Source organism: Pseudomyrmex gracilis, unplaced genomic scaffold (assembly GCF_002006095.1).
Source record: "Pseudomyrmex gracilis isolate BER0280 unplaced genomic scaffold, ASM200609v1 scaffold_140, whole genome shotgun sequence".
Lineage (NCBI taxonomy): Eukaryota > Metazoa > Arthropoda > Insecta > Hymenoptera > Formicidae > Pseudomyrmex > Pseudomyrmex gracilis.
In genome coordinates, this window is record NW_018020724.1 from 153386 (window position 1) to 166866 (window position 13481).

At 44.8% G+C, this 13481-nt stretch overlaps 1 protein-coding gene across 1 annotated transcript in view; it reads right to left on the reverse strand.

Annotated features, from left to right (window-relative positions):
* LOC109857030 (fibroblast growth factor 18) overlaps nt 1-13481 on the reverse strand; it is a 107808-nt gene that overhangs the window by 4080 nt on the left and 90247 nt on the right. The window contains exons 2-3 of the mRNA XM_020432887.1: nt 9878-9923; nt 6147-6279 (exon numbers count right to left, since the gene is read on the reverse strand). Coding sequence (XP_020288476.1) covers nt 6147-6279; nt 9878-9923 — 179 coding nt within the window. The remainder of the gene's footprint in view (nt 1-6146; nt 6280-9877; nt 9924-13481) is intronic.

Genomic DNA, 13481 nt, shown 5'->3' on the forward strand with positions numbered 1-13481 from the left:
TACGACGAACTGTCTCAATATCGCTTTTCATTATTTACTCTCTCGATCTTACCGATTCGATTCGACTCGATCAACCAACCAACCAATCGGCAACGCAAAAAAGAAGCAACAATAGATGCGATACATTCGGCTCCAAAACGCGCACTTCTCGGTGCCCTTTTTTATATAGAACATGCTTTAACATTTTAAATGTGTGTTAACAACATCGAATTGTTGTACAATTTCGACGCTGATCCGTTTATAACAATAAACGTCAATAAATGCGCCACGAGGGATTTAATTGTGCGTCGCGCGGTTATTACACTCATCGCGACGTGAGTATATCGCCGGGCGGAACGTGTCGCTAACAGGCTCGAGGAAAATAACTTGACGCGAAATAATACGCATTGTAAATGTAAGAATAACTTGGAAGGACGACTCTTCTCTCTCGGGGAGAGAGAGAAAAACCCTTGCAATATTTCCTAGCGTCGCGGAGCGCGCTGCTACGATCTCGGAGGACAAGCGACAGGATGCACAAAGCGAACCGTTTTGTGCTTTGCCGGTATGCGCGCTGGCATATTTCCGAGAAGAGACCTCGTCGAGGTTTATGGCGCGAGTTGTACCTACAACGACGTCGGGAACCCCACTCTCCGCACCGGGCGCGCTCTCTTCGGCACCGAGAAAAGAAGAAAAGACTCGACTAAACCTGCCGCCGAGGCTAGTTGGTGCTAATGAAGGAGGCACAGACCGTCCGGTGTGTGCTTTGCCACTTAGCGGATCCTGTCGTGCCTCGACCCCGAAGTGCATGTTGCACTGTAGCCGGTGCAGGCGTCGTTCTTTCTTTCTCGCGCGCTGTCGAGAGAGAAGAGATCGTCGTTCTCTTCTCTCTACCCTTCCTTCTTACCTGGTGTGTTACGAAATTTCCGTCAAGCCGAGACACCCTTTGTCCGCCGAATGATGGAAAGGGGGATCGGGTCAGATACAGGTGTGCGATGGACGGTTTTTTTTTTTTTTTTGTTTTCATTTCCGGCAATAGAAATATTCACAGAAGATGTGTATTTATTGTCGCATTAGAGCATTCGAAACTGGATCAGAACTGATTCTAACTTGATTTCTTCTCCATTTAAAATGTCAATTTTGCGATAGTGAAATATGTAATTTTTTTTTTTTTAATAAAACCCGACGGATACTTGAATCCGACATATGTCGGGTATGAGGCAAAAAAGTTTCTTCATCGATAGGTTTGTCTAGATGTGATCGCAAACGTTTTCTCGAAAACTTTGCGACGACAGACGCAATCTCGAGATCGAATGTTTGTCCGTGGGCTACTAGAGCGGCTACATGAGCTTCACAGTGGTATAGAGAAAATAAAGAAGACGAGTCTGCAGGGATGACCCATTTGCCGGAGCCTCGTTAAATTCAAGTGGTTTTCGTCCGATGTCCCTCCAACAACGAAATCAAGAATGTTCTCGAACTGCATCGTAAAGCTCTTCTTTTCACTGTTTCTTTTTCCTTTTTCTTCCTTTATTGTCCTCCCGCTGACGTTTCCTTTTCTCATCGCCTCGCGCAGGTCGTAGTAAACGAAAAAAGTGAAAGAGAGAGAGAGAGAGAGAAAAAAAAAGAGAGAGATCTTAATTTCGAACTGTCGTCTCCCTGGCCTATTATACGCGCGGACTGCAATATGCACCAATTAATTGCGCCATTTACGTTTTAGTAATTGACTCTACCTCCCAAAGGGACGCCGATTCTGACAACGCGTTGGTAAAAAGACAAGACTATTTAATATATCGTAAAAAAAAATCGTTTTAATATAAATTCACACATGTTTTATAAACCGGATCTGAGTTAATATCTTATATACGGAGAGATCGCGAATTACATTGATCAAAATATCTCAACAACAATTGCTTTAAGTAGTACATACTTACGTACTCTTGTAATTTTAATCAGTATCAATAAAAATAACATTATAAAATGACAAGATGTATCTCGAAAAGCAAAGAACATAAATCATTTTTTTCAACAGCTTCATCAATCACATAAATGCCGATGCGGATGCTGCATTTAGTAATTTCAATGAATCGAAGATATTCGATCAGAAAAATCACAATCTTTCCAACCGATCGGTCGCAATCAATCAGTCGGTAATTAATTGCTAAAATTATATATTTAAATTTTTGAAATTAGTTTTTGTTATTACGCGCAAAAAGAAGAGATAAATCCTTGTAAAATCCTTTTACAATTGTTTAACAATAAACATATGTTTTGTTAAATTGATAATTTTTTCATATCGATAATTAAAACTTAATTTGGAACATTTGTCCGACGCTCTTTTTGTAATGCAAACTTTATCGGAACAAACACCGTATGAATTATACAAGAAACGTGGAATTTTGATCAGAATTGAATCGTTCGATCGATAATAATAATAAACAAAAGAAAGAACAGGAATACGCGTTACATGATAATACAGATATCGCGACTGTTGCAAACAAGTCGTCGGAATCTGTTCGAGCAAGAGAATCGAGATATTCTCTTTCTTCCGGTTTGTGACACTCGAATCTTAGGCATGCGTAATATCCGCGGCACAATGACCGAAAAAGATACGATGATAACAATCCGAAGGCGCAGCGCGCAACGTTAGTGTGTCTCTCTCTCTCACACAGTCCTCTATACCGTATTTGCTCGCTCCAGTTACCCATTACCGAACTTTCACATTTCCGGTGCCTCGTCGCCGTTGTCGTCGTCGTCGTCGTCGTCGACGGCGGCGGCGGCGACGGCGGCGGCGGTGGCGTCGGCGACCGAAGCAATCGCGACGAAACTCTGTCACTTCGTCTCGAAATGATGGTTATCGTTATCAAAGAAAGGAAACGAGAGAAACCGGGCGCGCCATTCGAGTGCTGACGCGTTTGTTAGCAAGTTGCCGAGAGACGCACCGAGAGTTTCGAGAGACAGGCGCATTGATTTCAATCGTCCATTTGACGGACATCTCTTCGGCCAATGAATCTTCTCTCACCCGAGATGTCTGAAGTCCACAACACGATAAACGAAATGATTCCAACTGAAGCCACTTCGGAGCCCAGAGCTTCGTGAAATATATAGAAAGCTTATTGAGAGAAATACGCGACAAATTTATATTCTCTTCCTTGTGTGCGCGGAAATTCTTCAATTCCGCGATTCAGAGTTGTAAATAAAAAATCTCGAACTTTCGAATCGAAGATTCGAGATAAGAAGATACTCGATGAAAAGATAATGACAAACCAAAAAATTTATTTGTGTTGCTCGTTTCATAATTTCTACGTGTCTAAATTCTTTGCAAGATAGTTTTGCGAGATGCAAAATTTAAGAAAAAAAATTTACATGGAAGAAACCACGTCGTACCACGTCGTATTCCGTCACGAGAGACTTATCCGCAATCGATCGGCGTAATATATCTTGGCGAAAGATGCCAGATCGGAATTTATTCATGGCGCACTCGCGAGCTCGGCGCGGCGCGTACGAGGAATGAAGAGAGGAAGCCACTAAATTTTTCGCTTCAAACCTCTGTCTTCTCTTCCCTCAACTTCCCGCCCCTCCCTCCCTCCCTTCCCCGTCCTCCCCGGCTCGTCGTTCTCTCGCTCTGGTTCTCTCTGATCGGAGCCGCCGCGAGATTAGAGGCTGCCAAATGAATTAAAAGCCAATTTTAATCAAAAGCGGGCACCGGCTTTTAGGCACGATTACCCCGGATAATAACTGGTAGGATGGGCCCGCGCGCGTAAGAGGAAAAGAGCGAGATAGAGGGAGAGAAGAATGGATCCCATATATTACTTCTACGTGCTCCCCGCGATATAGAAACCAATTCGCCGCTCGTTACGGGTTCGCAACTACTCGCTCATTTTTTCTATCACGTTGAAACAAACGAATTGGCTAAACCTTGCTTTTTGTATCTTCCTTTGTTTCGATTCCGAAATAAGTCTTGGAATTGTATGGACTTGGAAATTTCGTTACTTCTTCAAAAATAAAGAAAGAAAAAAAGAAAAACACAAACAAACAAAATATTCGCACAATCACGCGCAAAAAGCATCGATGCTGCTATTAGATGTGAAAACAATCCGATCTCTTGGCGCGAAGATCTTGAGCACGAGAACCACTGGGACGCTACAATTTCGCGGCGTCGGCGTTATGAAAGCTATAATACAAAACGCGCGCGAGGGAGAATACGGCCGGTACCGAGCGTGTAAAGCGCAAGAAAAAGTCAAAAGGGAAAAAGCACGAGAAAGGGGGAGAGACGCGCGGCTCTCTCTCTCTTGTTATGAGCGCGCGCGTATAATAGCGACCCTGTCATTAACACCTAAACGCACGATTGGCCGTTGCGCCGAGGGATCGTCCTCTCCTCCGACGATGCACAGTAGACGGAACATCATCAGGACGGACACGGGGGATGTGCAACGCGCGAGGTATCCCGGGATGGATCAAAGGTGCGCGACAGGTGATGCCTGGTTTATCAGACTGACGCGGTAATAACAGATAGAGAGAGAGACAGAGAGAGAGAGAGAAGAAAAAGAGAGAGAGAAAGGGAGAAAGAGAGGAGCTCGCGACTGAAATAATTAAATTCCGGTTCGGACGGAATCCCCGCGCACAATTCCCTGTTTGTACACGCGTGTTATCTTTTTTATACAGATCCTGTCTTTTCCTCGTTCTCGCGTCGAAATTCGCGCGGGATTGCGCCAGACATCCGAAGGACATCCGGTGATCGCCAAGTGGCGCGGGATGTTGGGGTCGTTTAAGTATGCGTCGTCGTCACGTAAGTAAGTATATAAGCATCGCGTGTCACCGCCAATCGCGTCTGTGTTTGCACTCGGAGGGGGCACGCGAGGGTACAACGAAAAGTCGATAATTATTATTTACCTTGATTGTGGATGATAGTAATTATCGCGTTATTTCTGACGCATACTCGTGACTTATCATTCCGGAACGTATTTCTTCTCAACGTAGCGTAGTATTTTTTCCACGCCTGTTTACCATTAGCGATTCCAGTTCAATTACAGCTCTGAATACATTAAAAAAACACATGTAACGCGATATCACTCATCGATATTGGATCAATAATCTCATATTCCAAAAAAAAAAAAAACAAAATCATGAATGCGTATAATTACGCGATACTATTTTATCTGCGCGATCGCTCTCTATATCGGCGTGTAATAAAATTATTCATTAGAATTCATCGGAAACATTGCTACACATGCGCGTGTCCGTGTCTGTGTGCAGCGTTGGTAATAAGAAATTTGCTTTCGAGTTGGGAATTGCTTAAGTCGGGAATTTTGCGCGCGATCTATCGCGAATCGTGTGGAACGAAAATTGTAATTCGAGAAACACAAATCAAACTCTCCCGAAGACTCGTTCTCTCCGATGCGCGTCTTCTTCCTCGAAGAGTCTGTGGCACACAGTTTCTCAAGGACGCTCTCACAGTGTCTCAATCCCCCGGATACGCGCGCCGTTCCGCTTCGCGCGCGCGAGAGAGGAGCTTTGAGTAATCGCCTCGGTCGGGAGAGCGCCTCGTTGTCGGCGGTTGAGCGCAGTGAGAGGTGAGAGAGCAGAGTAACACAGAGGGAAAAGGTGGAGGCAAAAGGCAAGAAAGAGCCAGGAGGAGGTAAAAGGGGGCAGGTATGATGGGAGGAGGAGGAGGTGGAGGTACGTACGCGAAAGTGATGGATCTCGGGGAGGTGCAGACGCGGCGCGCAGCGTGCGGCGCGAAAACTGGCTCCTCTGTTTGCACAAGCGAGCCTTCTTCCCTCCTTCTGAACCTTCCTTTCGTCCCCTTCCTCGTCGGCAATCGTCTCAAGAGGAACCGCCTCGCGTACTCGCGCCGCGCGTAGGGCGGACAGCTCGTTTCGTCCCGGGATTATCGTGAGCGAAAAATTCCCGCAAATTTCGCGGACTCGTCGTGAAAGGGAAAAACCGCCACAAAAGAGAGCGCTTTCGCGAGAGAGAGAGTGGCGGATCCTATATATATGGAAGTTAATGAAAAGAGCGCCCCGGGCTCTCGGGCTGCGTGGAAGTTCCTGTTACATTAGCGGCACTTCGGAAAATGGCGCGTCGCTCGCCTCTCAAGAGAGGAAACAAAGTAAAAAATTGTTTAAGCGCGCGCGGTAAAGAGGTATATATATGAATTAGGTCTTACTTACGGTAGGGTGCATTGAGTTCGGTGCGTCCCGCGGCTACGATCGAGCGATGTGTTACGGTAACATTGCCGCTGCTGCAAGTCGAGTAGAGACTCACGGAGCGCACCATCGCCGGCACCGCCCCGCACATCACCACCTGCAAATTTTACAAAAGAGCCACATTGTATATTCCAACAAATTCCGCTGTCCCACACGCTGTCAATTGTGAAGTAGTCGCTGTTTGTACTTCGCTAAATTGAGGAGTCCGTTTTTTTTTACCAAAATTGCGCAAGTATAATTTTGACCCCAATATAATAAACAAATATAGAAGAATTTTGAAAAATAAAGTGATTTAAAATTTAGGTGATAGCAGCAACTTCCGTCCCGTTGTAAAATCAAAATCAGTGACATATTTTACGATTTATAAGAGAACCGTATTCAAGATGCCCGTTTTATGATCCGCGTTAGTTCCGTCTCGCAAAAGAGAAAGAGAAAGAGAGAGAGAGAGCGTAGTTTTATATCCGACAATTTGATGAATTATTCAGATAACGGTTAAAATAATATATCGGGGTCCCGTTCGAAAAGTTTGTATACAGCGATTTTCAATAAACAGTTGAAACACACGCCGGAAACACGTATCAAAGTATTAAAACGTGCAATTTATATGTTTATTGTTGAGAGAGATAATAACCGAGAGATAATAACCGAGAGAATAATTTTGAGAAAACGAGATTGTCCGCGCGACCTCAAATACGTTTGGATCGAGAAAGAAAGACGACGGCCCGGTATTACTGTATTCGTTTATTCGAAAAATAAATAAAAACAATATGAGAGAGAGAGAGAGAAAGAAAGAGAGAGAGAGACAGTAATGAAAGAAGAGCAGTTTCGATTCGAAGTATTAGATTCTCGCGCTTTGTTGTCGTTCCTCGGGGAGGTTGTGCCGATTTCTCGATTAACAGAAAGCCAGAGTTGGCGGGATAAGAATTTCGCGCGCCTTGTTTTCAGAGCGACGACCGAAATGAGAGTCGTTAAAGAATCCGTCGAAAAAAATCCTTTCCACGGTCGGTTTTTACGATCGGTTCGCATATCACACAACATCGAGTCATTCGTTGATTCGGATCCTTCGCGGCGGATAAAGATGCGCGTCGTGTCGGACCCCGCGCGCACACACGAAGATGGTGCACGCTCTGAATGGCAGGAGAGAGACCTCGTTAACGAGTGAACACGAGCCATCCATTAATAGTCGGCGAAACTGGCGTTTCGTTTATATCAAAAGTGGCGCCGACAATGTCACGATGTCCGTTGCAATGCTCACTAATTTGACAAATATGGAAACTGACAAGAAACTACTCGCGGTATGAACGAACGAACGAACGAACGAACGAACGAACGATTGTAACGCATGAATGACGCATAAATCTGCATGTATAATACACATATTATATTGGCATTGGATTTGATGTCAAATCTTTTGACGTTATATGTTCTTCTAAATTATCATTTCGGTAAACATCTAAATTATTGTCGTCAACGCGCGTCGTATTTGTATTGTTTAACATACAAAGTTAAGTGGCAGGATACACTCGCGACGAGTAGCGACGAGTGCGTTCGCGGCGCGAATAATGCGAAAAAAATTTTTTTTTGCATAGCTACATCACACACGCGCGTGATCCTGAAGATGCGGCGGAGTGAGAAAAAACATTGACTCGATAATTGATTCGCGCGTCATCAGCGCGATATTCGCATTATCGTTTAATCGCGACGCGGTACTTCCAGACCGTAAAGAAGCAAACAAATAATGACAATTGTCGATGAGAATAGCTTTTGCAATTTTATGTATCGGCCATTCATTAAATTCTCACCTAGCGGACGGTGATCGTCAAGGCGACAGTCGGCGAGAGAGACAGAGAGAGAGAGAGAGAGGAAGAGAGAAAGAACGTATTAATGCTCGTCGCGATTTACCGGGCAGTTATTCCTCAACCATGCGACGTCTAAATTTATCGCATGCGATTCAACCGACCACCCATTTAATTATTTATTGGACCGGCCAACCGTTTACTGCGCGCCGCGCTTCAAGACCGGTATCGGGGACACATAAATCTCATTTAAATACGATTCGAGTCTCTCCGCGCAATGAGACCGTCGTGTGGGGGGATCAGTTCTTATCATTTTCGCGAAGTCGCGCGCATAGATCTCCATCAATTTCGCAAGCGTCATAAATAACACACGTCATGCGCGATGTCTAAATTTTACGACACACACCGACGTGATTTATTAACCGTACGATCGACGTGCGTTCGAAATAGAAAATCAATTTGTTAATGACAAATCATTTTTTATTTTTATTTTTTTTAATACATTACAAGAGATCAAAAGAGCGCGCATAAGCGCAGCTTAATAGTCGAATAAATCAAAGTGTCGGTGAATGCCTTAATTGCCGAAACTGGCTTAACAATTTACTCGATCGCCCAAGTGTGATTAAATGCGTCGCGACGTTTAAAAATGACTCGAAAAAATAAAAGTAAAAAAAAAAAAAAAAAAAAAAAAAAAAAAANTTAAATGCGTCGCGACGTTTAAAAATGACTCGAAAAAAAAAAAAAAAAAAAAAAAAAAAAAAAAAAAAAAAACAACCCAGAAAAAAAAAGACGAGAAGGAAGAGAAAAAAGGAGCAGGTCGATACGAGCGCGCGCGCAGTTAATCAAAATGCGATGGCGACTAGCGGCGTTCCGCAATGAAACACCGGTCATTGGGTGCTTAAAAAATTCCATCGACGTCAAAACGTATAGCGTTCTTGCGGCGGCCACAGCGGGGAATTGAACGTACCGCCGCAATGAGTTAAGTCGAGCCTCAAAGCCGGCAGCGAGCCGGTCTCGGCCATATAAATTGTCAGTGTTGTAAAACGCGTAGGAGTGGAAGCGCCGATCATTAATCTATGGCAGGTGAGGTGCGTGCCGACGTAATCGTCGATTTACTCGAGTCTTGGCACGAGTTTCAGCACGCGATACTCTCAGGTCTCGACCTCTTCGTGCCGGGGATATCTCAGATCTGACCTAGTCACCCTCGCGCGATTGCGGTCCGCAATATATATATGTATATATATATATATATACGTATGTACGTACATACATACATACATACATATCCTTTGCATATATATTCGCGGGTAACAAAGAAGGCAATTTTGTGGCTTCAGCGGAACTGCAGCCCGCGAGCTCTCGTATGTACGAAACTTTATGCCGCTCGTTACCCGCCGCGAAACTAGGCCGGCGGCCTGATCATCAGATTAGCTTTATGCAATTGGTTCATGCCACAAATGTCGGACACGTTCTAAGATAAGATTACGAACCAATTACAACGCGATAAACGCGCCGCTGTTGGTCTTTCCTTATATACACCTTCAAGATCGATCTCTAGCGATGATACACGACATGTTGTGTTCCAAAATCTAGTGAATTTAATCGCGCACAACGAAAACAAATCCTAGATAACTAATTGTAAGCACAACGTCATATATATATATCTTATCTGTACTTATTTTCTTAGAAAAGAGAGAGAGAGAGAGAGAGACTACAATTAGGTACTGGGAAGTGTTCCAATTGTGCGGCCACTTTGCACGTAACGTTCAATTACAGGGAATGCAAACAGATTCCGTCTCGCGGCCACGTTATAAATGTTCGCGATTACTTGACATGAAAACAAACAGAAACTTAAATTTGTTACTATCGTAATCGATAATTATAAAAAGACGTACTCACCATCAGGAGGCACAAAATCTTCGCTAAGACGGCAAGCTGTGGTAACCTGAAAAAAACAACAAACATATCCTCGTTAGTTCGAGGGAATTTTGCCTTCGTGTAATTAAAATCAATCGATGTTTGCTAGCTATATAGTGCGCGGCGAAAGGGATATATACGGCGGGAGGAATCGTAGAAATCAAGAGTATAGCGAGACGCGGCGCGCCGCGGCTTGTAAATAATAACCCGGTTACGTGCGAGCTACGTGCGGCGAGCCCGGGCCGCAAGCGGTTGCGCAATGCGAATGGATCTCGTGTTACAGAACACACAGGTGAGCAGAGAGACGTTATACAGGGGAGAGAGCTTTCGTTCGCTTTAATTCGACTGGGTTATTGGCTCGGAATTGGATCAAATGCGCCTTTCTTTTTCGAGGCCTCATCCCTCACCAACTTCCTTCTCTTCGAACGCACAAAACGTTGTTCCGCAATTTTCTCTCTCTCGAAATATTCATTTTATTTTATATCTCTCTTTGTCAAATAACTTCTCGCGGAGAAAAACCACACGGCAAGATTTACCTTTATATCTCTCTATTTATTTTATATTCCTTTTTAAGTCAAATAAATTCTCGCAGGAAAACCGCAGCAAGATTTAAACTTTTTTTTTTAATTTAATTTAATTTTATTCTCCTACCTCCGGTCACAATTGCGTTTCCGCAAGCTAAAAAAAAAAAAAAGCGCCAATTCCGCGGCGTTTGTTCTTTTTCGCGGAAGGATATCAGAAGTGTCGATCTTCGCGCAAAAATTATTTCTCGCTGTCCTCTCTCTCTCTTTCGCGTGTAGAACAATTCTACGACCGACGAGGAGGGATGCGGCGCTATAAGTTCACGATACGGATTTCGCCGCGCGGGTCTTTTGCCGCGCGCATTCATCATCGCGCTCTCCGCGCGATATATATCAGGTCGTAAGCGCGCACAGCCGCGCGCGACTCGGGTTTCGAGGTTTAATTGCACTGGCGCGACTGCGGCAGCGCGGCGCGGCGACTCGATGCAAATGCACAACTGGATTCGACGTTTGTTGCCGGACGTGTGTGTGCGCGCGCGCGCGCGCGAAGAAACGCGATTTATGCTTTATTAAACCGAGAGACTTCCGCGCACGTAAAACAACTTTTGAAAAAAAAAAAAAAAAATATCCGAAAGATGGGATCACTCAATGGAAATTGAGGACAAGTTTGATTCCCGTCGACGAGGTTGCGACTTTATCTGGCCGCCCACGTTCAATAACGAAGGCGGATAAGATTGAGAAAAAAAAATTTTATCACTTTGTAAACAAGACTATTAATTTATATCAGGTGTGTGTTTATCAGTTTGATAAAAAAAAAGTGCATTTATACATTCGTAATTCCGCGCGTATGAGAAGCGTTTGCATTTTGTGTCTCTCCGAGTACGTGACACGTACCTTACTTTGTAATGTTAAGAGGAGCCGCGCTTGAGGAACGTATCTTCGTGCCACATACCGAAGTATCTAATTTACGTCAGAAGCGTCAATATCGATTTTTCAATTTTTTTTTTTTTTTACATTGGCGAGAAGAGAGACCACCACCGCCTCTAAACCAAGGTGTACGAGTATTTTCCACTCACCGGGATGCCGGTTTACATAATTGCAAACTTAGTCACATCGACATCCCGCTGACAGCCTTTTTGCTAGGCCGTTTCATCAACGGCCGTGGATCACCTCGGATCACGCGCGATAATATACGCGGTGTTTCCGCGACGAAGGTAATCGCGCATCTCGAAAGGCCGGGGAGTTAACGTTAACATTCGGATTCTCCCGGCTGCCGTTTTACATAAGGAGAAAAAATGCCCGAGCGCGCGTCGAGAGAAAAAGAGAGAAAGAGAGAGAGAGACAGTCGTCCGTGAGATACTCACGGACGCGGGTGAAACGTGTCATCGGTACGGGGAACAGTGCCGAGGACGAGAAGAATTCTAGCGCGGAGATTATGCTCGTTACTCGCGACGAGATCAAATGATACTTGTCGTTTGCCGAGCGAATCACATTTCAGATGTTAATTTATGACTTGGAATTTTATTTTGCGTCGACTCTTATTTCCTCTCAAAAGCGAATTATTCGAATAATTCAGACATGACGCAAATTGGAGCAATTAATTCGGGTCACCTGATAGGCGAGACTTGCTATCGCGTGCGTCGACGCGGACGACGAGCCGAGACGTCGATGCTGAATATTATTGCGTGCCGTCGCGTGGATGCGAGCCGGGGACCGCGGCGTGTACACGGCGGTATATATACGTACACACGTGGCCGCGTCACGAATTCCAAAGAGTCGTGAAATTCCGGGACGTCGTGCGAACGTTTCGTGTCGTGACAAACACCGACACACACGCGACGAGAGAACGTCACGCGCACGTCCGTGACGCAGCATCCAGTTAATGTTCGTTACTTACGTCTTGCACTAATATCTCTTGATAGCTGCGAGGTTTAAAAAAAAAAAAAGATACACACACACGGAACTACAAAAACAACTGCCAACGCATCATCGTGTTATTTTTCTTGTAAAAACAAAATCAATGCGATGAAATAGCAAGACGGTGATTTCACGTGTGATATTCTAAAAATGGAAATCCGCGGTTTCTCCGAGTTTTATTTTTATGTATGTAACAACAGCAACGCGCACACGTGATTTAGCACGCCGAGACTAAGATCAGATTAAAAAAAATAAAATAAAATAAAATAAATTAACGATTCTCTACGCGTTCGCTTCGTTACCGATTCGTTTCTCTCCGGATCGGATCGGATTCCAAAAGATATCCCGGAGGCAACGCGAAACTTGTCAACGTGTGACAACAAACCTAGCCGTAACTCACCCAATGATCGCCGTGGACATAGCTACGAGTCATCCGCCTCGGCGTGTCATCTCAGTCCGTGTATTGTAAAATCGTACGACTTACGACCGGCCGGCCGGTCCGCAAGTAACGAGACTCTCCGAGCAACGTCGTTCCGTTACGAATTTCTCTCTCGCGGTTTTCCGTTATAACCGCGCCGATAATATACGATCCATGATTGATATGACGGTTATACGAACACCGTTTCGGTGAGTCGATGACACTTCGGCGTGCGCGAATTTCTGCTTCGATTGCGCGCGATTCTGGTGCTTCCGTTTTGATCGATGCAAACGGTCCAATTGCCAGAATCACATACAAACGCGATCGCCCGTTACGTCACGTGGGGAATTTCAGTGAGAGAGAAAATGTCGATTTCACTATTTCGGCGCGTCGCACTCGCGCAATCGAGATCGATTCTGCGGAGTCAAGCCGGTCACCAAACAGAGCCTGTATATATATATACATATATACACGGAATGTGTAAACGATGAATTCGCGTCACCTATCGAGAAGCGAGCTCTCGAGTCGAGGTTTAACCTGGATTACCGCGATATCGACGTTAACGCTGACGTAACGCGCGAATTTCTGCGGTCGCGAGCACGCCCCGGGTGATTCCACCTCGCGTTTTACGAGCGATCGGTCGAAAACGTTGTTGGAGCGACGCCCTCACGTGAAATCACATTGGAAAAGCCGAAATTTTAATGACGTCACATCGGTCCGCTATCGAAAC